The sequence below is a fragment of the Dermacentor silvarum genome, chromosome 7 (genome assembly GCF_013339745.2).
Source record: "Dermacentor silvarum isolate Dsil-2018 chromosome 7, BIME_Dsil_1.4, whole genome shotgun sequence".
NCBI classification, from domain to species: Eukaryota; Metazoa; Arthropoda; class Arachnida; order Ixodida; family Ixodidae; genus Dermacentor; species Dermacentor silvarum.
Window position 1 is genome coordinate 92,343,576 of NC_051160.1, and position 23,382 is coordinate 92,366,957.

The 23,382-nt window shown below is 47.8% G+C and overlaps 1 protein-coding gene across 1 annotated transcript in view; it reads right to left on the reverse strand.

Annotated features, from left to right (window-relative positions):
• LOC119458273 (protein VAC14 homolog) overlaps positions 1-23,382 on the reverse strand; it is an 83,901-nt gene that overhangs the window by 18,048 nt on the left and 42,471 nt on the right. Inside the window, exons 7-14 of the mRNA XM_037720109.2 lie at positions 20,810-20,916; positions 13,441-13,561; positions 11,892-11,905; positions 11,434-11,747; positions 11,036-11,101; positions 9,531-9,757; positions 5,963-6,137; positions 345-463 (exon numbers count right to left, since the gene is read on the reverse strand). Coding sequence (XP_037576037.1) covers positions 345-463; positions 5,963-6,137; positions 9,531-9,757; positions 11,036-11,101; positions 11,434-11,747; positions 11,892-11,905; positions 13,441-13,561; positions 20,810-20,916 — 1,143 coding nt within the window. The remainder of the gene's footprint in view (positions 1-344; positions 464-5,962; positions 6,138-9,530; positions 9,758-11,035; positions 11,102-11,433; positions 11,748-11,891; positions 11,906-13,440; positions 13,562-20,809; positions 20,917-23,382) is intronic.

The following is a 23,382-nucleotide window of genomic DNA, read 5'->3' on the forward strand; positions in this document are numbered from 1 at the left end:
GTGGCGTGCGGTGGTTTTGTTAAATCCAAACTGGATTGTAAAAATGCGTCGAACTGGTGGGCTGGAGACGGATTCATATCGGCCACCCGCGGAAATTTAAAATGCTATTCACAGAAAGTCCTGGTCTACAACGACATGCAAACCCGGCGACGCAGCTCATCACCACTTCGGCACCCCATGCCTGGAGCTACTAAGTGAAAAGACTGTGTCATCCAAGCTTTCTTGTGGAACACATATTGACTAGGAGGCTGTTTGCATTCTTGAAGCAGACAGGCGATCTGCTCTTGCCTATCTTGCCGATCTACACTTCCCGAACGCTGTTGTTATAATCCCTTTGTGGATACAAGAGGTGCAGAAGGGAGCAGGTGTGCTCGTAGTTCTGGGTGAGCAGGCACAGGGATATCGTGGCAACTGGGTTGTGGCACCAAGACCGGTACAGGCAGCAAAACAGCGAGCAGCTCTCCTGCACACACACAGAAAAAGAAGCGCGGCATATTCGGTGCTTCCTTTAATAAAGATAGACCGTGCTGCATATCTTGATTTCTGTGTGCCGAAGTTACTGACAGCTTGCTTCGTTCTTGTTATGCAACGCTAGGAGACTCCGAAACATGTGCAGCACCGTGTTTTCTTGCTCAAAATTTGTAAGTATTAAATTACATGAAATATTTTCTGATATTCAATATTCGATTCAATATGCTGCTTTTTTTTTCTCGATTGAATTTGATATTCGATTCAAAATCTACTACACTCGAACCTCGTTATAATGAAGTTTAAGGGGGGAGCCAAAATTACTTCGTTATATTTGTTACTTCGTCATATTCGTTACTTCATTATATCCATTATTGTCATTTACTGCAATAAATGGCCGATGAGCTGCACAATTGTAAACATGGAAATAAGAAGACGGCGTTGCGGCCCGCGAAACCTCTACACGGTCACGCGTGCGATGAAATTTGAATAAAACAACAAAAGAAGGTTCGGTGTGTGTGTCGTGTTTTTTGTTTGTCACTGATCTCAGGGGCGTGCGGGTGTTAATAGAGATGAGGTTGGAAGACGCATGGCAACACAGCAAGCAGATTTTAATAGCCCTCAAACTCTAAACTCAAACTAAAACTTAAGCACACTAAAACACACTGCAGGAAAAATACTAACAAATGTACAACCTAACATCTCTTAATAAACACTACACATGTCCTTAATTCCACCTACAATAAGTCTGGGCGTTTTCTCTACCAAAGTCAGGCTACTCTGGCCTACTGCTATCTCGCTACAAGAATGGACTCCTTTACTCCTTTGGTGGATGTGTTGTTGCACGTATTTTTGGGGTGGGAATCTCGTTGGGCGTTTCTCAATGTCGTTGTTCTCGCCGACTGTCGCATAGTCGTTGCTGCCTTGCAGTCGGTCTGTTGACTTGTTCGACTCTGAAGCCTGTTTATCCCTGTCGCTGTTGCTAACGTGGCAGAGAGGCCCGACGAACTAGGCCTAACGACGTTCTCGGCCGCTGTTTCCGTCTAGCTCCTTTCTTAAGTGCCGACGTGGTGTTCTGGGGATTACCGAACGAGCTGGTCTGCCAAAGAAGGGGGATCCTCTGTGGAGTGCCCGGTCTCGCTGTGTGATGCTGCAGCTGGTCCAAGTAGCCTCGCTCGAACGTCTCCGAGGTCGACGGCTGCACCTCGGACTACCGGCATCACGGACTCGGCCGAACCTCTAAAGGCCCAACCACAAGGAACAGATTTCCGATGTATTTTCGGCGTCAGCGCCGGCCGGTGGCACGCGGCGTGGACGCTCAATGAGGTGTATTGATGGCTCTCAACCACAAGAGACTCTCGGCTTCGACGTATTTCAAGCGTGGCGCAATGTGGCCAGATCTGTGGCCCCGAATTTAGCCGGTCAGTTTTGCAAGATGTTGCGCTAACAGAACAATTGTTTTTACTAAGCAAGGGCTTCTTGTAGTTCTAAACTTCATAAAAATTGTCTGTAGCTCTGGCGCTAACATATACGCTGGTTGTTTGTGCTGAAAAACGTAGCACCAGTCACATAGCATGGATAGCATCACCAGCAGCTTCTGTTCCTAGCAAAATACTTTCCGCTAGATAACGTCACGCGTAAATTATACATTGTATGAAAAACAATACCCACTGTCGAACGTTAAACATGAACGAGAGCTCCGATACTTGTCGAGCTCCACTGCAGTGCACGGCTACCGGCGGCAGACGACTGGCTCGGTTGTGCGCGCATCGCAGCCAACGGCACCGCTAATATCAGCGCATTGTCTTGTTTGTGTATAAATATAGCGAAGAGCGACAACAACGGTGAGAAAATATCGCGGCTTGTGAGCGGTGATTCATTCCGAAGCGCCGTCAGCTTTAGCTTTCGAGTGAGCCGGAGAAGGCCTAGCGACGATATCGGCGCCGCCAAACGATCAGCGGCGATGAGGCTGCCGTCGGTGCCAGGGTGAGCACTCCTCGGTCACTGATTGGCCACTTCGCTGTATGGCTGCAGCACAAATGGGTACCGGTTCCATCCTGTCTACGGCAAGGAAATCTCGCCGCTCGCGAGCGAAACTGCCATCAAACTGCGACCTGCGTACAGCGAGTTGGCGTGCCGGTAACGTGGACTGGCCTTAGGTGTGCACTTCGGCGTTCCTTACATGTCCCTGTCTGGAAAGAGTACATCAGTATCTATGATACCGTACAAATTCTGCACCATTTGCAATGGCCGGAGCACGCACGAGCGATCGGCTGTTTGGGACGCGGACGAGGCACTCGCGGAAAGCAACGCCGGAAGCTCGCTCTGTAAATGGCCTCCGAGCTCGCTCCCATTGCACGTCGTGCCGTCTCGGAGGCCATTGTTTGTTTGCATCTTGCGTCTACCGCCACTTCCGCCGTCGGCGCTGAAGTCTGGACTGCTCGGTCTTGCAGCGCCGAGCGAGCGTGAACCGGCGGCACATTGCTCTCTGTGCCGCCGACCGCCGCCGGTTGGCGCCGACGCCGAAAATCCGTCGAAGATTTCTCCCTTGTGGTTGCGCCTTAAGTCTCCCGTCGCCAGTGTGTTGCTGACGATGCGACCTTCCTGGCCCAGAACCACGTCAATAATGCTCAAACAGTGCCACTTCTCCCACGATTACGGCTCGGTTCACGCGCCACGAGGTCTCGTGCCGTTTGGAACGATCGGTTCACATCGTCCTCCTCTTTTCTTTCGTTGCAGGCCTCTTACTCATGACAGTGGGCTTCTTCAATTTTCCACTTCCGGTTACCCGCGGGCTGCCAGAGCCAGCCAGAGCACTTTTGTTTTTCTCAAGTTGCTCCGCCCACCGCGTGACGCACTTCCGCCGCGTGTTCGTTTTACTCGGGCTGGAAGCTTCTGGCTACCCGCGGGCTACTAGAACCAGCCAGGACGATGTCGGTCTGGCAGCTCTCTCGAAGTTCTCTGGTTAGCGACGACAACAAGAGGCGATAAGCCCTCGCCGCCATTTTTGTGGGGACTTGACGGATTGCAACGTGGGTGCTAGCGCGCGCCGCCCCCGGCTGACGTGCTTTTGGACTCGCATACTTCAGGAAGCGATTCCCGATGTCACCGCGGTGCGCAGATCGCTGATTGCATTACTTCTAGCGTTATCTTACTAGGATTCTAACGCACCATTCCGCCTTGCGAGGCGGTGCCGTAAGAGCAGCGGCAAACCATTTGAAGATTTCTTTTGTTTTTGTCCCATGAATGCTTTTTCTCAGACGTGAACAGCGTGCTGCGCTCTCGATCAAGCTTGCATGGTATCTTCATCGTGTTCCGTGCAAGTTGTCAAAGTTATAGACGCTCATTCCCGCACATTGCGGTGCCTTTTCAGTTCATGTAATTTTCTGGTGGTATCCCTTTTCACATTGCTCGCGTATATGCGGCGATATGTCTTTTTTCTGCCGTTAGCGTAGGCATCGCACCTAACCCGTGTTCACTCCGTCTCTCCGTCGTATCTGGGGTGGTAGCTCGAAACCGATGCATTCTAACTATATATATAGGCTGCTGATGTTAATGGAATGCAATGGTTGAGATGAGAAATGACCACATGTACATTAGCTTTATTATTGCTCTCATGATCAACCAATACTATTTTTCGTGCGAAGATTTTCGTAGGTTACAGGCGGCGTGCATTTTCACACGCCAGCTGCAGCCCCAGCTTCTTCATCACAGGAGCAAAATTAAGAGGAGCACCATCAGGCGAAACAAACTTTCTGAAATCGAACTCAAGCATTTCAGAATTTTATGCACATAAGAGGTACCCGATATCCTGCTTTTTCGTGTCTTGTCAAATGATGTCAAACGTCACCGGTAGCCGACGTGATCGCTATACGAGCAGGCATCCTCGAGTGAGTGATCACTTAGGTGCGATTTCGTGTCTTGGAATCGGACGCGTCGCACGCCGTTTATTGCGCTGTGCTAAGTGAACTGCACAGTGCGCGTCCTGTGCCGAGTCGCGCGAAATCATGCAAAAGTGACCGTATTCCTGAATGCAACTATATATTTCCAAGGTGGCAACGCAGAAATGGGCCGACTACACCACGCGCGCGCCGCCCACGCCGGTCGCTGCTATGCTGGCAGCATGTTTACATTTCTCCCGCGACTAGCGCTGTCCCGGCGTTTGATTTTGCAAACTATGGGCAGCTCCGGGTTGTCTTGGGATCCCAGCCCACGCGACTTCCTATCAGAACCGGAACTAGCTGGCTGCCGTCTGCTGCCAGCGGGCTGCCAGAACTCCGAAAATCGAAGAAGCCCAGTGTGCAGCATGCGACCTAGCGAGTGATGCGACAGCCTTTAGAGAGATGCGTTGTTTCACTGTGATGGTTTTTTGCGTCCGCTTTCAACATGGATTGTTGCGGTCAAGCAGCATGTGGCACACAGCACTCCGCCGTGTGATCGAGGAAGAAAATGAACTTCGCCGCGCTGGCTTGGCTCGGCTGGCTCGTGAACTCAAGATTGCACTGATGCCAATGCGATCTCAGGGCCATGCCTAGCTGCCAGCCCGCGTGGCACAACGCAGAGAGAGGAAAAAGCGAATGCACGGCCTGGGCGTGACTCACGAGATTTCACCAGGGAAGTCTCTGAGGCCAGGCCCAGCTGCGGCTGCTTGCGCGCCGCGCTGTGGAGAAAGAAGTTAATGCACTAATCTTTCGCAACACTACGCGTAGTCGCGCACCTCGGTGCGACTCACGCAGGCTTGCGCATTACCCCCCCCCGAGATGGTGATGGAGAGATCTCGGAGGCCACCCCCAACTGCATCTGCCTGCACGGTGCACCATGCAGAAGTGAATACACTAACCTTTTGCACCGCCGCGCATAGCCGCACAGCATAGAGCAGCTCACGCAGTCAAGCACGCACAAGAGAGAGGTCAGTGGAGAAGTGCGATAGTGAGCTGCGGCTTGTGCGCAGGTGTGCAGCTACATGCGGTGGTGAGAAAGACCAGTGCTGCTCAACGACGTGTTCAATGTGGGACACGAGAGTTTTGAACTGCTGCGGCGAACAAGTGCCGAACCAAGCAGAAAGCAATGTACTTGGAGCGCAACGGTCGGTTATTTTTGGGTTCAGAGATGAATTTAGTTCGTTATATTCATTGGCAGAACAATTTCACTTCGTTAAAATGGGGATCTCTATGGCGATTTCGAGGGAAATTTCATTTACTTTGTTATATACATTATTTCATTATATCGCATTTCGTTATAATGAGGTTTGAGTGTATTTGGTATTTGCACACCCCTAGATGTAATACTGAGGGCCCTGGCTTAAGCCAAACAAAAGCAAGCAGTTGCATGCGGGGCACCTAGGAAGCAAATATGGCCTCAGGTGTTTCTTGACAGCACTTTATGTAGAGCCCTGTGACATAATTGGCGCATGACTCTCAAGTTCACAACAGTGAAGAGGGATGCAAGCAGGTTGCTGTGTTTGTGTAGACACAGGCATCGACGCACCACAGACCTTGGTGTTGAGGTCCTTGAGCTGGTTGCGTAGCTCGAACAGTTCGGTGGAGGTGAGTAGGATGGTGTTGAGGGTCTGCACCATGTGTGCCGCAAAGCGCAGGTCCTCCCGGCCAAGCAGGATCTCCGACAGGGACTGGTAGATGTCCTCCGCACTCAGCAAAACGCACAGCTGCCTGGGCCATGCACGAAATGCACACAACATGGCGGAAGTCTGGGAAAGCACTTCTATAAACAGAGCTCTTCAACCGTACAGTTGCAAAGCAATTTTATGGATGCTTGATTTTGAGGGCATGCCCATGGCACTGCCACCTTGTGTTCATAGAACTAAACCGATGTTTAACGGTGAGACAAAGTTTTGGACCCTGTATGGTGTCTCACTTGGTTTCAAATCAAACCATGGGATTTTACGTGCCAAAACCAGGAGTTCATTTTGAGGCATGCCGTAGTGGGGGACTCCAAATAAATTTGTCTACCTCGGGTTCTCTAATGTGCACAAGCATTTGCACGAGCACGTGCATGTGCACGAGCATTTTTGTATTTAGCCCGTGTGCCTTGCTCAGTTTTTCGAACATGATTCATACACATGTTGCAAACATCGTGGCTGTGAACAGAGTCACAGACTGTTCAGAATGCCCTTGTACACTCACTTTTGTTGAGGTGGTTCTTTGGTTCTACGAGTTTAGTATAGCCACTGTGAACAGAACCAAACTGTGACTTTGATGGCTAACAGCTCATGACATACAGCATTTGTTAGGCCTAACTGCCTTGGCAGAGTGCCTGCAAAGAAAATTTGCTGCTGATAGGCGTGGTAGTGGGTGGCAAGCTGTCGCAGCAAGCTTGCTGATATGTTTGTACGAGTGGCTTATCAGTGGTCAAGCCTGAGTTCACATGCAAAAGCTAGACCGCTGACCATAGAAGCAGTGTTCAGGCCTGCGGACAACTGGCTGGCAATTATCTAATCCATGCGTACCTACCAAGTTTGCCAGTGTCCTTATTGGACTGAAATAAGTCCCTCAATAAACAAAAGTAGTGCTATCCTTTGAACTTTACCATCCTTTGAACCCCACGCTGGCTCTCCATCATTCTCTCCTTTCTTGTGCATCAAGCTGTGCACTTCCTCCTTTCTAATGGACAACCGTCGTCACGTGACAGTGCATGCTTTTGATAGCTTTGTTTTAAGCATGAAATGCGTTTAGCTCCTGTTGTCGGCGGCCTTCAAGTGACCTTGAGCCAAAAGCCAGAGCCATTATCCGGGTACTCAAACAAGAATATCCAGGAATCGCTGCGAGAACAAAACAAGATCATCTGGGCAACCAGTCAAAAGTTGAGAAAATGCGGTCTCTGGCCCCCAACCCTTTGTACAGGACCGCATTACATACGCTAGTTACTGCCAAACAAGTTACAAAAATATTGCTTCCGAGTTCTTCCTAATGTTTATTCACAATATCACTCAGCTGTACTTTCTAGTATGCTGAAGTTTTATTTGTATGGCCCCAACCCTTTGTAAAGGACCGCATTACATACGCTAGTTACTGCCAACAAGTTACAAAATATTGTTCACGAGTTCGTCTAGTTATCACCATATCACTCAGTGTACTTTTAGTATGCTGAAGTTTTATTTATTTCCAATACCGTCATTCAAAAGGCAAATACAGGGCACTATACACTTGATAGTCATCTTTTGGCGCTGAGACAGGGTATGCCTGTGCTCTTTTGAACGCCAGCAGTCCGCGAGTACCGTGGCGCGGGTTTTGCGTCGCCTCAAGAGATGGCACTCTGTCTCCCTGACGTCTTTCGCTGCCTGTCGTGCCGCCTTCAGCCAGTTTTCTTCTTCTATCTGGGCAGCATCCATATGGATCAGTGCACAGTATGTACGGCGTGCTGCTGAGTGGTGCGGTGTGGTGTGGTGCCGTGGGGTGTGCCGTTGCGAACATGCACCACACCCATTTTAAGATTGTGGCTTGTAACCAATCTGCTATGCCAGTAGCCATTTCATGCTTACATCTACTCTCGATTACACCAGCATTTTCTTGCTCCAAAGGAAAGCATGCACTTCCCCATTAAAAGGTTCTCCGATGCCATTTCCATTGCAGTTGTGGGCATACGTGTGGGTGCGCCACCCGAAACAACGGGCTTCCTGGAGGCTCCTGTTGCCCATGATGAGCAGCTGTGCATACGGTTGTCAGAAATGCTTTAGTAGAATCAAACCTCGATATAACGAACCTCGATTTAATGAAATTCGCGATGTAACGAACTATATTTCCCCATCTTAGCTCTATTCAATTAACGAAACCTCGATATAACGAAATTCTCGATATAACGAAGTTTCTCGCTGCAAGTACAACTTTGTTATATCGAGGTTTGACCGTAAAAGAAGCATTTGTTTTGCAGCGCGAGTAAGGAGGCGTGTAGCGAAAATAATTTGGATGCACTGGAATGACTATAGAAAATTTAACAGATCACCATACATGTACAGTGTCGGCAAGTAGACACGAGCAGTTTAGGCTGATGGTACATGACAACCCGGTAAAGTCGAAGTTTTAAAAACTGAGAAAAAACTTCAAGATAAGCGGAATCTAAAAATAAGCAAATTGATGAAAATATATACCCCTGGCCACGCATAGACCACACAGAGCCTTTCGAGAAAGGCACCAGCAGCCGTTAAATTTCTCGCAAGAACTCAATATACCAGGAGCAGTAATTTTGGCAGATCACTTTTGTGAGATATCGTGCAACTCCGCACCGGACATGTTGAGAGTCAATGGGAACGGCGATCCTTGCACAAAGCCAAGAAAACACTGTTGCACGTAGGTACCGATATGTTGAAAGCCCCGTCATGCGAAATATTGTGAAAGTCACTGAACGTCAGTGATTTGCACTATTTAGACATCGCCATCGTTGCAAAATTCTTGCAGTACAGTGGAACCCCGGTTAAATGTCCCCCAATTTTGCGACCACTGCCGAGTCTCACTAAAGTGAAATTAACTCCGAAAGTGATCACCCGCGAACACTGCCTTAGCACAAATGGAAAGTGCGAAAGCATGTGCAAAGGTCAACCCAAGTAGCCCTCAGAATGCATGCAGATCGCATTGGATACGCGTGTTTATGCATGCAGTTTGGAGCCTTGTTTATGCGCGAGCACACAAGACTTCTCATGGGTCTGGCATTAACTTTCCGGTTTCACACGGTCGTCATGTCATGCCGACACTGCTAATTTCCACACAACTGCATAACAATAACGCTAGTGTGCTTGTGTCCAATGCTCATGCCAACAGTGGCAAGATCGCTTCCCTCGCTCCGCTTGCAAAGCCGATTGAGGATAGCATAAGAGCCCGTGTACTTGGCTTCTTGGTCGTTTTGCAGCCGAGCTGATAGCGTGTTGCTCGTGTCTCGGCAAGTAGACACGAGCAGTTTAGGCTGATGGTACATGACAAAGTTTCATAAAGTGAATACATCCTGCATTATACGACAAAGAGGATACGACAGCATAACACTTTCACACGTGCACGCTCGCACACAGACATGCGCGCACACACGCGCGTACTTAAACACTTGTGCATACACACCTGATGATAAAGGAGCCCCTCTCCTCAAGCAGCTGCAGATCAGACTGGAACAGGTCGAGGAGCGACAGCATGAACTTGCCGAAGTAGCCGTTGGGCACAGCAACTGCATCACCAGCAGGCACAGCCCCACTGCCCCCGCTGCTTACAGCCCGTTTCGTGGCACCACTGCCCCCGGCTGCACTCGACGACGAGATTTCCGCCAGGACCTCGAGGTCTAACAGGACCACCTGCGGAAATATTGGGGAAGGAAACATTGTGCTACACTTTCACTCCACTAGAGTAATGAGCGTTACCAAAGCCTTATGTAAAAGATTGGTAAAGTAACATTCATAGAAAACCTTGTTTTCATTCATTTAGCACAAAAAGGTAGATTATTAATGGAGAAAATTGAGGCCGAACGTTCCCTTGTTAATTTTGCTGGAGAATCTCAGCAGTGATGCATCAATGAGGGTGGTACCACGGATATCAAGGCATCTCCTTGTATTCAAGCCATTTTGGCACGAGAAAAGTACTTGATTCTTGTTGAGTCGAGTCTTTAGCTCTTTTAGAATGCAAACATTGCCACTAATTGGGAATGTTTCTAGAAAACCATGTTCCCCCTTAATGTTAGGAGCTGTAAGAAACAAAGAAAATTTAAAATTAAGTATGTTATGAGGGATGATCCAGAGAGCAGAGAAGATGGCAAGAGCCAGCGGAGCCCTGGACTAGGGGCCCCGACCATTAGCGATGCCCCATTGGGACAAGACAAAACTATCTTTGAATTAAAGTTTATCTATCTATCTATCTATGAGAGATGACATAGCTGATGACTCTAGGTTAATTTTCACTATCGGTGGATTCTTTGACATGCACCCAAGTCCAATTGCACAAGCATTTTTGTGTATAAGTATTTTTGGACAAGCATTTTTGCATTTCTGCACATAAATGTGGCCGTGGCGGCTAGGAATTGAACTCGCCACCTCCACCACAGTGGATGAAATGAAAAAAGAAAGTGCACGGTATATACTTTAAATAAGAACTTATCAGGCATATTAAAAAAGGATTTCACTCATGGTGTAAGGTGATGCAAAGGTTGGCTCAAGTACGTTGCTGCTCCCAATTAGCATGCGATACCTCCCAGTCAAGCCTTGAACTAACTGCTTCATGTGGGTAAAAACGACAGCTGTATTTTCAACAAGTGACTCTTCATGCCCTATGCACATCTTTCATCCCCTTCATTCTACATTTTGCTCCTGCTATGTGCTGTTTCCGTGAAGCTTATCCAGTCATTGATAAATAATTTTTCAAGTTCACACTGCTCTACTAAGAGATCGCATGAGTTCTAATCGCAATATCCGAGTTGAAGAAATCAAACAGTCACTGGAGCTTCGAGCTTTCTTTCAATACAGCTTTGCATTGGCAATTATATTGCATGCGAAGCTTGATATCAATTTTGTGTAGTGCCCTTTCATGTCACATTGCAGTCAGCACGCAGCGTAACACCAGACCGTAGAAAGTGCCCTTACCTCATCCGAGGGATCCGAAAGAGTCTGTAGCAGCTTCGGGAATATCTCTTCCACATGGACAAAGATCTAAAAGGAAAAAGAAAATGACAGCATGGTGTGAAGTCCTGAATTGAGCTGCATGTCTCGAGGAGATTGCAGATCGCATTTCGACACATTTGTATTGTATTGACTTGTAATAGAAAGGCAGAATTTTACAGGGGGACTGCTTTATCTACACTACCTGAAATTAGGCTTTTTAAACAGTCCAAAATTTGACTGCACTTTCCCTTGAAATCGAAATGAAAGCAATATACAGGGCTTATTTCAGCCCTCCTAAACAGTCAAGCACTTTTGAGGTCCTGAAAATGACATTTTTGGTATTCTGATTGCCCATGAAGCCCGGTGTGTGCGCCACCTACCTTGTTGGGTATCTTGGTGAACAGGTGCAGGAACCAGCGCAACACAGCAATGCGCGTCTGCATCGACACATGCATCAGCTGCCGCGTCAGCACATTCACCAGTGGCGTCAGCTCCAGTTCGGTCACCACAGGCACGGCCGTCATGGTGACGCCGTCCTGCTGGAGGTCGCCCGCAATTCTCTGCTGCGCGCCCAGACGGCGCGCCCCAGGCGAGTCGCTCTCGCTCACCGCAGGGCCATGGGACGGCTGGTCGTCCTCCTCGGTGACCAGCTGCATCAGCCGCATGTTCACCGCCTTGGCCGTCTCACGGATATCTAGGCAGCAAGGTTAACCCCTTAAGTGCTGATCACAAGTCAACTTGTCACTACAAATGTCACACAATCGCTTTAAATGTCACACATAAATAAATAACACCCAATGTTTCTTGCAAATTTTCTCAACTAGAGCAGCAAAAGCACTGTACGCATTATCGGTGCGGCATCAAAGTAAACGCAAACAGTCGAATGCGTGACTGAAGCATAACTGAAGTTACCGTATTTTCGCATGTATTACCCGCACCAAAAATTTCAAAAAGTTGGCGGTAAAGTTGGGGTGCGGGTTATATGCAAATTTTACTTGGAGGTGTGGCTTCACGGCAGCGCTGCGTGCACTGCCATGTAGCCACACCTGGAGGCAAAGTTTTCTGCCACTTAGTTTCGTTATCTCCTAGGGAATCCTAGCCTCCCCCAGCACATTCCCCTCTTATTTTACAGGTCGGCATTTTGCGCATAGCAAAAAATGCACGCGGCGTCGGCGAATTCGTACGTCACCCATTCCCGCGGCGCTCCCTCGGTTCACGCGAAGCGCTTCGCGATGCGGCTGATAGCCAAATCGCCGTTGCACATGCGGGTGCTGCTCCGGCTGCACTGTCATCCTCTGTCGCGTGAATGCTAGCTGCGCCTGCGAAGTGATCCGATTTGCATCAGATCTCAAGTGACTCTCAAGTGACTCATTTTCCGCGATGGCGTGCGTCGTGTGAATCCAGCTTTATCAGCATCGCCGAAGGGGGGGCGGGGGAACAGAGCCGCTGGCCGATGATAGGATGATGTGGACGAGTCGTGTATCCATGAATGGACTGTTTTTGCAAAGATTTGAGTGTTGTTGCATGCAGTTATTAGCGCGGGTTATACGCGCAAATATTTTTTTTCTTCCCCAGCTGTTCTAATTGGGGGTGCGGGTTATACGCTGGTGGCAGGTTATATGGGGAAAAATACGGTACAGTGCGCGCCTCGGGCCAATCATCACCTTCGACAGGTACGCACATCCAGTATGACCACACTGCGTGATAACGCTCCCCCTAACTGCGATATTTTCGTTTCTGTTTTGGTTCTCTTTTATTTAGTGAGAAAACAAAAAGCAAGGAAAACAGACGCGAAAATATCGCAGTATCGGGCTAGCATCATCGCACCCAGCAGGCAAACCGGATGAGCGAATCAATCTTTAATGATGACTGTTGGACGGTGCAAACTGTATCCGCCATTCGCGTTTCATTTGGCGCCGATAGCACATCCTGTTTCACCGCTGTGTGATGATGCTTGCTCCCTACTGCGATATTTTTGCTTCTGTTTTCTTTGATTTTTCTTTTCCCGCCGTGATTAAAAGAGAACCAAAACAGACTGAGCGGCTGAGCTCTGCGGCCAGGAGCTCAGCAGCGCAACGTCATGGCCACTAAGCTACCACAGCGGGTGGTGACAGCTATGGCACAGCAAATAATTTCGTAACAACTCATGTTTAGGAAGCATTTTTTAAATTATTATTTTACTGCTTCCAGAGACCCAAGTTGGCGGGGGGGTAGGGGTCATCTCATACCAGGAGCCGATTTATATGCAGCAATATGCGGGAGTTTTTTGACATAAAGCGCAGACAGTCACATCCCAAGCCTGAAAAAACAGAACAAGTACAGCAGTCCACTGTCCAACTCACCTGCGGCATGGGCGTGTGAGGGTGACTCGGGTTGCCGGGGGTCAGTCGTACGAGAGGGTGGGTAGGATGGCCTCCAGGATGCCCGCTGCGTGCGGCAGCAGCGTCCGCCCCGACAGTGCCACAAATTCGCGCATCCAGCTGATGGCCGTGTACTGCACGAGCTCCTCTGTGACGAGAGATCGGCGTCAACTGTTGTATATTGTAGCACTCTTCAATGAAGCACACTAAACAAACTGGTTTATTGTGGGTGAATTTGTGCCCGGGAACTCGAGACTAAAACACATTCACACAATTCACAAGCAGAGTTCACTGGAGCCTGACAGTCAACCACGTCCCTAGACCGAACGCGCAGTCAGCGTGCGCGAGAGACACGCGCTGTTTCGCCATGCGCAAGGCATTGGTGGCGCTCTTCTAATGGCGATGCAATGAGGTGCTTGGAAGGGTACCTTGCGAGTGTGATCGTATCTGGCATGTAGAGAGCCCTCTGCAGCATTAGTCTCCCTCCGAAAACGTGAAACAAATTTGAGATATAGATGTGTTCTCAATGCCTGTCAGAGTAAGGCTTCATGCGGACTACATGTACGACCTCCGCAAGGTTGTGCTGCTTTGATCGCTCTTGTCCGTGAGGGATGACTTCCTAATTCAGGTCACCTACTCAGCAAATAACTTCGTACGGGCCAAAGTATCGGCGAAGTAGTTTTTCAGATAGCCCGCGACAGCGCACTGGTGTCCACACCCACACTTTATCACCTGGCTGGTAATGAACTTCTCTACGGCGCAGGTTGTAGTAGGTTGCGTCTTTACGTTGTTACTGGCGTATATGGAATCGTGCCAACTGCTGGGCTTCTTTAGCTCATTGTAGGAAGTCGTTGACGTCGTACGGGTTGTTGTTGTTATCTACTGGTAACATAGCATCCAGTCTGGTTGTGACTGTGCGGAGTGACATGAGTTGTCTCCTGTAGAGCCATATTATAGGTGAAAGTAGGCTAAGGCAAGATTGCGTCCCATGTCTTGTGTTCGAGGTCGACATACATGGACAGCATGTCGGCCAGGGTTCGGTTTAGACATTCCGTCAGGCGGTTTGTTTGGGCATGTTATGCAGTGCTTTTCCTGTGACTGGTGTGAGTCATCTTCATCAGGCACGGCATCAACTCAGCTGTGAAGGCCGCTCCTTGATCGGTAATAATGACCACTGGTGCACCATGTCGCAGGACTATGTTATAAACGAAGAACTTGGCAACTTCAACTGCCATTCCTCGCTCAATACAGCCAGTTTCAGCATATCGTGTTAAGTAGTCTGTCGCTACTACGATCCATCTCTTTCCTGACGTTGATGTTGGGAACGGTTCAAGAAGATCCATTCCAACTTGTTGAAATGGCGTCTTCGGTGGATCTATGGGTTGGAGAAGGCCGACTGGTTTTACGGGTGGTGTTTGGCACCTTTGACATTCGCGGCATGTCTTGACGTAATGCTAAACCGACACTAACAATTTAGGCCAGAAGTATCTGAGACGAATTGTGGCGGATGTCTGGTTGACAATTAAGTGACCCGAGGTAGGTTCATCATGACAAGCTTCTAAAATTTCCGGTCGCATGGCTGACGGCATGAGTAAGAATTATTCCTGATTATGCTCAAAGTTTCTCTTGTAGAGCGCATTATCTCGGAGGCAAAATGACGACAAACCTCTCATAAACATTCGCGGGACTTGGACGTTGTGTACTTCGAGGTGCTTGATGAGTGGGAGCAGGTCCGTGTCGGCCCGTTGATGCTCGGCGATTTACGAAGCATTCATTACAGTAAGGAATGAGAAATCTTATTCTTCTGAAGGAGTAGAGTCCACTGGTGAGCGGGACAAGCAGTCAGCATCGTTATGTTTTCTTCCTAGACCTACATACAACAGTAATGTATTCTTGGAACCTGAGGCTCCACCTCGCAAGTCGTCCAGTCATCCTGTCACTTGGAATACGCAGCACGAGCTCATTGACTAACTCAACTCAATTATTGCCAGCGCGCAAGAGCCAGCTTCGCCAAAATTCAGCCGTATTATGCGGTGAAGCATGTAAAGAGTGGAAAGGGGCCCCTGTCCCGAAACATGTCCTTTCACTATAGAGGTGTGTGAATACCGAACACTAGATTTCTAATTGCATACTGAATTGAATCAAGAAAAGAAACGCCGCATATCGAATTGAATATTGAATATTAGAAAAATCAGCACAAAACTTAATGACACAAATTTTGGGCAAGAAAATATGGTGCTGCACTGCTCCGGGGTCTCTTCGCACTGCATAACAAGAATGTATCAAGCTATCAGTAACTTAGGTACACAGAAATCAAGATATACAGCACGGTCTACCCTTCTTAAAGAGAACAACGAATTAGTATGCCAGTGCGATTACAGCTCAGTTTTAGTATATGAAGGTCTGGCAAATTATTTTGTTACCGGTAGAGTTTCTGTTGAACAGATTCAAGTGCTTTTTTTACTCTGAAACTAATGAATTAGTGACTTACGTTGTGCTGAATACCAATGAGGTTTTCAGTTTAATAGTGGGCCTGTGTTTCGCGGCAATCTTTTATTTATTGCACAGAAAGTTTTCCTTTCCAGTTTTTCGCCATAATGCAGAAGGCCTACCCAAATTTAAGGCAGCTGGGTTATCATAAAGCCAATCTGCACGACGGGCGAAAGGACCATGCCTCACGTGACTCACTACCCCTTCGCGTATAGCTGGCACCGACGGTAAAGCGCAGACAATGTCTGCGCCATTTGCTCGGTGTGATTTGCCACTTGTCAAAGAATTTGAAATCTGGAGGGTCACGGCAAGTTCGTGGCGCTTGCAACTCCCCCCACTTCCTCCTCGTTCATCCGCTGTCACTCACTTTTGTTTGCAAGGCAGTTTGTCGGCTTTCCGAGTGTCGGGCGGCTGATGCGAGTAGATGTGCATCGATTCGGCCCGCACCAAACCGTCACAAATGCTCGATGAAGCAGCGCCGATTAGGCATAGTGGCTTATACAGTGTGGCCGCGATGAAAATTCGCCACTGGCCGATGTGGTAACGGCCCTCTGTTATGTTCATATGGGTGGCTCATCAGTGATCAGTGCCGAGATAATGCTTGCTAGTTAGACTGACAACTCTCGAAGTGGCGTGAAGTTCGTCGGCACACATGTCCAACACGATTCGCGTGCCTATTGGTGGCTAATCGGCCCGATCATGGCACATGCTTTTACACTTTACAAAATACGTGCTGCTTTTGTTGGCGTTCTTTCTGTCCGCGTTGCGCCATCATTTTGATCAGTCCTGTCCACCCGGACAAACCTTGTACCGACAGAGGCGGCCCCGGCCGATATGGTGCCGTTGTGCGAATTGCACAGTGGGAGTCGCGTGTGTGATACCCGCATCGGGTCAACGTTGGCGAGCGCTCACAGCGACCAAGTCCGCTACTGCATAAGCTAGGGCGAACCGTCCGTGGCGCGCTCGGCTCTACTTTTACGCCGAAAATGAAGTGAAATGCTCGCTTGGGCCGTATCAAGCACGAGGGGCTCCGCATCCCATGCGACATGTGGTGCTGCGCGGGTCTCTACACCGAATATGTTAAATATTCGAAAAACCGAACAGTAGATATTCTATTCGCGAATCGAAGCATTCGTAGGTTCACTATACGATTCGGTGATATTCGATATTCACTCACACTAACATTCTGACGTTGCTGTAGTGATTTTGGCCTTTCCTCAGCATAAAATTTTACTGGCTGCTAAGCAGTTTTTTTTTTTCACGGTACCTTTATAAACGTATCAACGAGAGTCTACTGTATACTGAACCACAACTCCGAGCAGAAGTCTAAGTACTGCTGACCATAATGTCGACACTGTAAAAAAAAAAAAAACTATCATTTTTGCATGAAAATATCTGCATAACCAGCACTGAAGATCAACTTGCCATCAATGAAACTAATGTGCTTCTCATCCCTCTTTTCAATTTTTCTTTTTCACTTTTTTTCCCAACTTCTGGCTCTTGGTGCCAAGGTTTTATCCAAAAGACCACAACTATTCACTTCGAGGCAAAAAATTTGTATTTGTAGCAAATGTGGCTGCATGTTTCTTCACCAAAACATGTGGTACATGAAGTACTACTATTCGAACTATTCAATTTGAAATTATTTGACCAAATTACGGTTCGCTTGGAATTCGATTCAAATGTAATGTTTACTATTCGCCCGTCCTTAAATATCAAGGCAATAAATGGAAACTGCCGCGGACGCAGATCGTGTTCAAATGGTAGAATTCCGTGTGCCTTCTTGTGTACGCACGACTAAATTGCGAGCCGCATGACAGGGAGCAGCTCCCAAAGCAGAGCAGCAAGGCCCTGTCACAGTTGTGTTCCATACAAAGTCCAAGAGTGACAAGATCCTATCGCACCTTGCGTGTAAAAAAAACTCAGCGGTGACTAATTATTTGCATGAAAGGTTGAATTTCAATACAGTCAAACCCGTTTATAACGAACTCGATAGTTCCGTGAAAAGTGGTCATTATATCAGTAGTTCGTCATACATGGACTCGCTCTTAAAAGCACTAAAAAGATAACCACACAAAGGCTGGCGTCAGCAGTTACAATTCGGCAGCACTTTGGTCCGAAAAACAGATTTTCGGCGTCATTTTTGTTACGGTCCGCTCCCACCCCTAGTAGCTAGAAATTTCCATTAAAAGCATCCATCTAAATAACAAAATGCGGCGTCGTGTAGCTTATTCAAAACGGCGCCTGGTTCCGATAAGCTGCCCTTTCGAAACTGCAAGCGCAGCCGCCATATTTTTATTCGAGAGCCTGTGATATATTTTACTACCAGCGGGACATGACCGTATTCTGCACATCAGAATGAAGCATTCTAGCTGGCCGGGGGCGTAATTAAAATTCAGAAACTACAGACATCATGGTCTCGGCATTACGACTGCGCAATAAGCCACAGAGGAGCCATAAGACTACATTGACTATTTCACTTCAGGCAAAAAAGAAAGAAATGCGATGTTCGAAACATAAAACGTCCTCATGAACCGTTATCAGCAATCGACAACGCGTAAACGAAGAGCCGCCGAACCGTGATCTCCTGATAACGGCGTAGTAACTGACGACCTTTTGCAGCATTACATGGCGGCAGCGCGTAATGCAGCGTTTTTGCCGACTCGGGAACGCTTGAGCGGCCGTTGTTCCCATGGTGGAAAGACATAGATGGTCGTGCCAAATCGTTGCAACAGGCGTAATGCACACGGTGCCGCACGGACAATTGCGCGAAAACGAGAGTGACGCTGTCGTGGCATCCGATATCGCACCAGCCCTGTCCCATGCTGTTTATGATGTATGCGGCACGCCTCCGCGTCACCACGCATGACCTTCTTCGCGGCTTCCGAAATCCGCTTGAGGCGGTCGCTCGGTCATCGCGAAGGTTGCATCATCGTCGCGGTTGGACTGCAGTGGGGCGTGCGCTGCGGTGCTCCCAGTTTCGTCGCGCTTCAGTGCTTTGGAACTTCGCAGTGCGCCCTCTTTTTACCGTGACCGGGTTCGAAGTGTTCGTTGTATCAGTACGGTGATTGAAAAAAAGTTTGTTATATCTGGAAGCAGTTTCCATACGGAGGATCGGAAAATTGTAAATAAACTGAAATGTGGTCGTTATGACCGACACATAGTTATATCTCGGATCGTTATAAGTGGGTTTGACTGTATTACAAAATTTCATTATATCGAAGAAAAGTGCTCGTTTTACCGGCTTCGTAATATCGAGGTTGAACTGTAGCTCAGGTTTCTTGGCTTTACACAGTCTTACAGGTGCATATAAAAAACTACACTATACAGTAGAGCCTCGTTCATACGTGTATGAAAAAAAAAAAACGCAGGAAAAACACACTAACTGAGAAAACGTACGATCCGAAGTAACAAAAAATTTTAGACTTAACTGTAGTTGACCTCTGCGTAATGCGAAGCGTTGCACAAATCACTGTGGCATGAGACGTCGACGCGCGTTGCGCTGGTGGAGCTCCGGCCGCCTGAGACGCGTTTTGTTGTTTTTCTAATGCGCAGTATTTTAGGCAACAGGAAACCGAAATTAAATCGAACGAGTGGACGCACGGGATGCCGCCGGAACGAAACGTTAAACTCACATCGCGCCGCCTGCAGCAGGGAACAGCAGCGCATTTGGGTTATCGCCTATTAAAAGCGTGCAGTGCACTTGCAACACCACTACGCCCCACGCGCTGTAAGACAGAAAGGTGAAGGTGCTTATCACAATAAGGTTGGCAGCGATAGCTGTGAAAGCGGCAGGCAACAAACCGGAAGGAGATTCGCTGGTACCGGAATAAGAAACTGAGTGCCTGGCGGCATTTTTCGCGAGATGGGTGGGCGAGTATTGCGGGGAAGCTGAGGCGGCGAGTCACTACTGTTCTCGATCGCAGGTGCCTCACGCCTTTTCTTGTTTACACCAGATCTAGCGGCCAGAAAACCGATCTTGAAATCACAGTCTGTACCAGGCAATGCCAGCGCGTTTAGGTAATCACCTATTAAACGCATACGGTACATTTCCAACGGCACCACGCACTGTGAAACAGATAGGTGAAGATGCTTATAGCATTAGAGTTGGCGGCAATAGCTGTGAATGTGGCGTGCAACGACCTGGGAGGAGATTTGCTGGCACATGAATAAGAAACTGAGTGCGCGCCGACATTTTTATGCGAGATGGGTGGGCAAGTATTGCAGTGAAGCTGCTGCAGCATGCGGCTACTGCTCTCGATCAAACGTGCCTTGCGTCTTTTCTTCTTTACATGGGATCTAGTTGCCAAAAAACTTCTCATACAATCACAGTTTGGCAATGTATTGAATGTTGTTGCTGAAAGATAGTGTTTTCCGGGAACGTATGAACCAGTAAGAAATAAGCGTAACTCAATTGAGTCACCTTTTGTGTTCTCGATCGTGAAAGCTGATGCCGGGAAATTGTAGGTAACGGGATCGTATCAACGAGATTCTACTGTATATGCTTTTTATGCAGAGTTACGAATTTTTAGACACAGTGCATAAATTATTTGTGCATTAAACTGTGTTCTGCACTTCCTATAAAAAATGCTATCACCTAAAATGAAACATCTGGGACGGCATTTCGGACGCACGAATTCCACCATATCTTCTCATTCTGCCATGTTCGCGTTTTGGGCCAATCGGAGATGGTGCAGCTGCCTTGAGAACAAATCAAACCTGACAGGACAGTTAATTCGACAACATGATGAAATTTGACAGTATTCAGAAATGCACCTTGGCACTCGAGAATCATTCGAATCCAACTTCGTTGTTTTAAGTGCGACAAACTTCACCTTTCAGCGCTTCCTCAAAAGGTGTTCCAGTTTTACGTTGAGAAGACACTCAGCAAAGAATGTACCCCCACCAGAGGAATGCGAGTGGACGATGAGGTTCCGGATCATGGCGGCAAAGTCCACTCGGTCAGGGTGCTTCACTATGTTGCGCAAGAACTCGCTCAACGTTGTCTCGCACCTGCACACCGGCAAAACAGAATTACTGAACTACCGCCACCCGAGAGAGGGTCACAATTTTGAGAGGACAAACTCTGTGAGGGCTTCTCAACAGGCCCCACTAAAAATTTTGGCTAGAAAAAGCTGTCCGGGGATCATTTTGTTCTATAGCAAGAATTTTCATGAAGGGTCTATACAGTCAAACCTCAATATAACGAACCTCAATTAAATGAAATTTGCGGTGTAACGAACTATTTTTATTTCCCCATCTCAGTTCTACTGAATTAACGAAACCTCAATATAACAAAGTTTTTTTGCTGTAAGTACAACTTCGTTATATTGAGGCTTGACTGTAGTTCTAAGCCTTGCATAAAACCCTGACACAAAGCCACAAGTTGGCAACAAAACATGGCGGAGAGGGGCAGGGGGGGGGTCATACTATCAACGATATGGAAGTAGTTTCATGTCGAAAATTAGTTGAGCTTCAAAGTGCTGTTATTTACATATTGTGGTGTAAAACAGGAATGTGACAATTTTTCTACAATCCAGCAGTAGACAAAATTCGTTTAGACTTTGCTCAATGTTGTAGCACAGGCTACTTGAAATTTCAGAATGCTCAAAGTCTGGAAAGCATTTGGCGTTTGCTCGTCACGCGGCCCGATGTTCGTCATGCGACATAGCAATGCCGCGAAGGGCTATCTAGAGTGAGCTACGGAAACATTTTAGGCTGCGCTGAACAAATTCTGCTCTTGTCGATAAAAAATTCTGTTCTTATCAATAATAAACACCCACAGTTTGCACGAGGCATCGATATTTGCAGTTATCAAAACTAAGACACGCACCTTGGTCATGGCATGTGCTGCCCTTCAGATGATAAATTTTTTAAGGTGCAAACAAGACACAAGGCAAAAAATGAAGGTCAAACACAGGACAGGCAATAAATTTGTCAAATATGCACCAACTAGGCCCACAGAAAGTTCTGCCCTTCTGATTCAATGTCTTGTTAAACAGCAACTGCCGAAACAGTGTCATTTCGTCGGGACTGAATATTTTCGATTACACAAACAGGAGAAGTGCACTTGCAAGGATCTGGCGCGGTGTTCAATGCAGTCAACGTCTAATTTTTCGGAATCCCTAGGCGCCGCGCCGCGAAAACGTCTGAAAAATCGGGTAGTCAAAAAAAATGAATGCATGCCTTTTACTGCCCCCAAAGGCTCAAATTACCACAGGCACGTCTGAAATTGCTCTAAAGGCCTGCCAGTACACTTAATAGGCATTTCAGTGCTCGTACTGTTATAGAAAATGGCAGGTGCACGCGTGTATAATTAGGGAATACATACCATGTCCCGTGACAATTGCCCTTTCCCGCTTTTGATATGCTTCACCGCTATACTTCGCGTATGCTTCACCGCGTAACACTTCTGTATTGAGGCCAAGCTGGCTTTCAGGAACGGGCATTATGCGTCGTGCCATGCTTTCCGAGCTTCGAAGCCGTTGGTGAGGATTACAAAGGTAGAGTCGGCGCCATTGCTAACAGTGGCGAATTGTTTCAATGAAAAACACAACCCCGACCAAGAAGCTTGGTAGCGAACGTCGGAAGTAGCTAGGCTTAGCGTTGTCGCGGTGGTGGCTATGGCTGCAAGCAGATCTGCATGTCAGAGTGCTAGTTCGAGGCAGCGAGATAATCAAAATGGTGGCAGCGGTGGCTCTGATTAATGCCGTTTCGGGACTGCAGTCATGGCAAAAAGTCCGGAAAATCGTACAGCAAAGGTTTTCTGCGTCCAAAATTTCAAATGTTCTTATACATTGACTCTATGAGGTACGATGGCGGTGCCGCGAAGGCGTCCGAATTATCGGGCACGTCTGAAAATTGGGCGTTCGGAAAGTTGGTTGTAGTCACAACCGACGTCCTAGTACGGCACAATACTTTTGCATGGAATTTCCAAAGGCATGCATCAACTACAGTCAACGTCCAATTTTTCGGACTCGCAAGGGACCACGAAAACGTCCGAAAAAACGAATGCATGCAGAAAGTGCACCATTTTATAGGTAATTCTCGGATGGAGAGGGTCAAGGATGGAGTATCAGACTTGTGCAACTCTGGAAATGCATCATTGATGTGGCTGTGAAAAGAGCCGATTATAAAGTTGTTTTTTAATTTGACAGCAGGTGCCGTCAATGTAGCTGGCGCTTCTTCAGCTGGGTCAACGCTGCCAGTTACTGCCTTAGTGGCGCGAAAACAATCATTGATCCTCTTTTGCATGGTGTTCCGCTTGCACGTGATGATGCTTGCTTCAATTTAAGCTAGGGTCATGTCACTGCTGTACTCTCATGACAGTGTCATCAATGCTCGCGTGAACTCGGAGCTTGTCGGCTGGGCAGGCAACGGTTCTTCGTTCTCAGTGTCAGTCATCCGAATTCACCATCACTTGACGGAAGATTTCATCGTCGGTTAACGCTGCACAGAGTTCAGAGAACTTTATCGGCG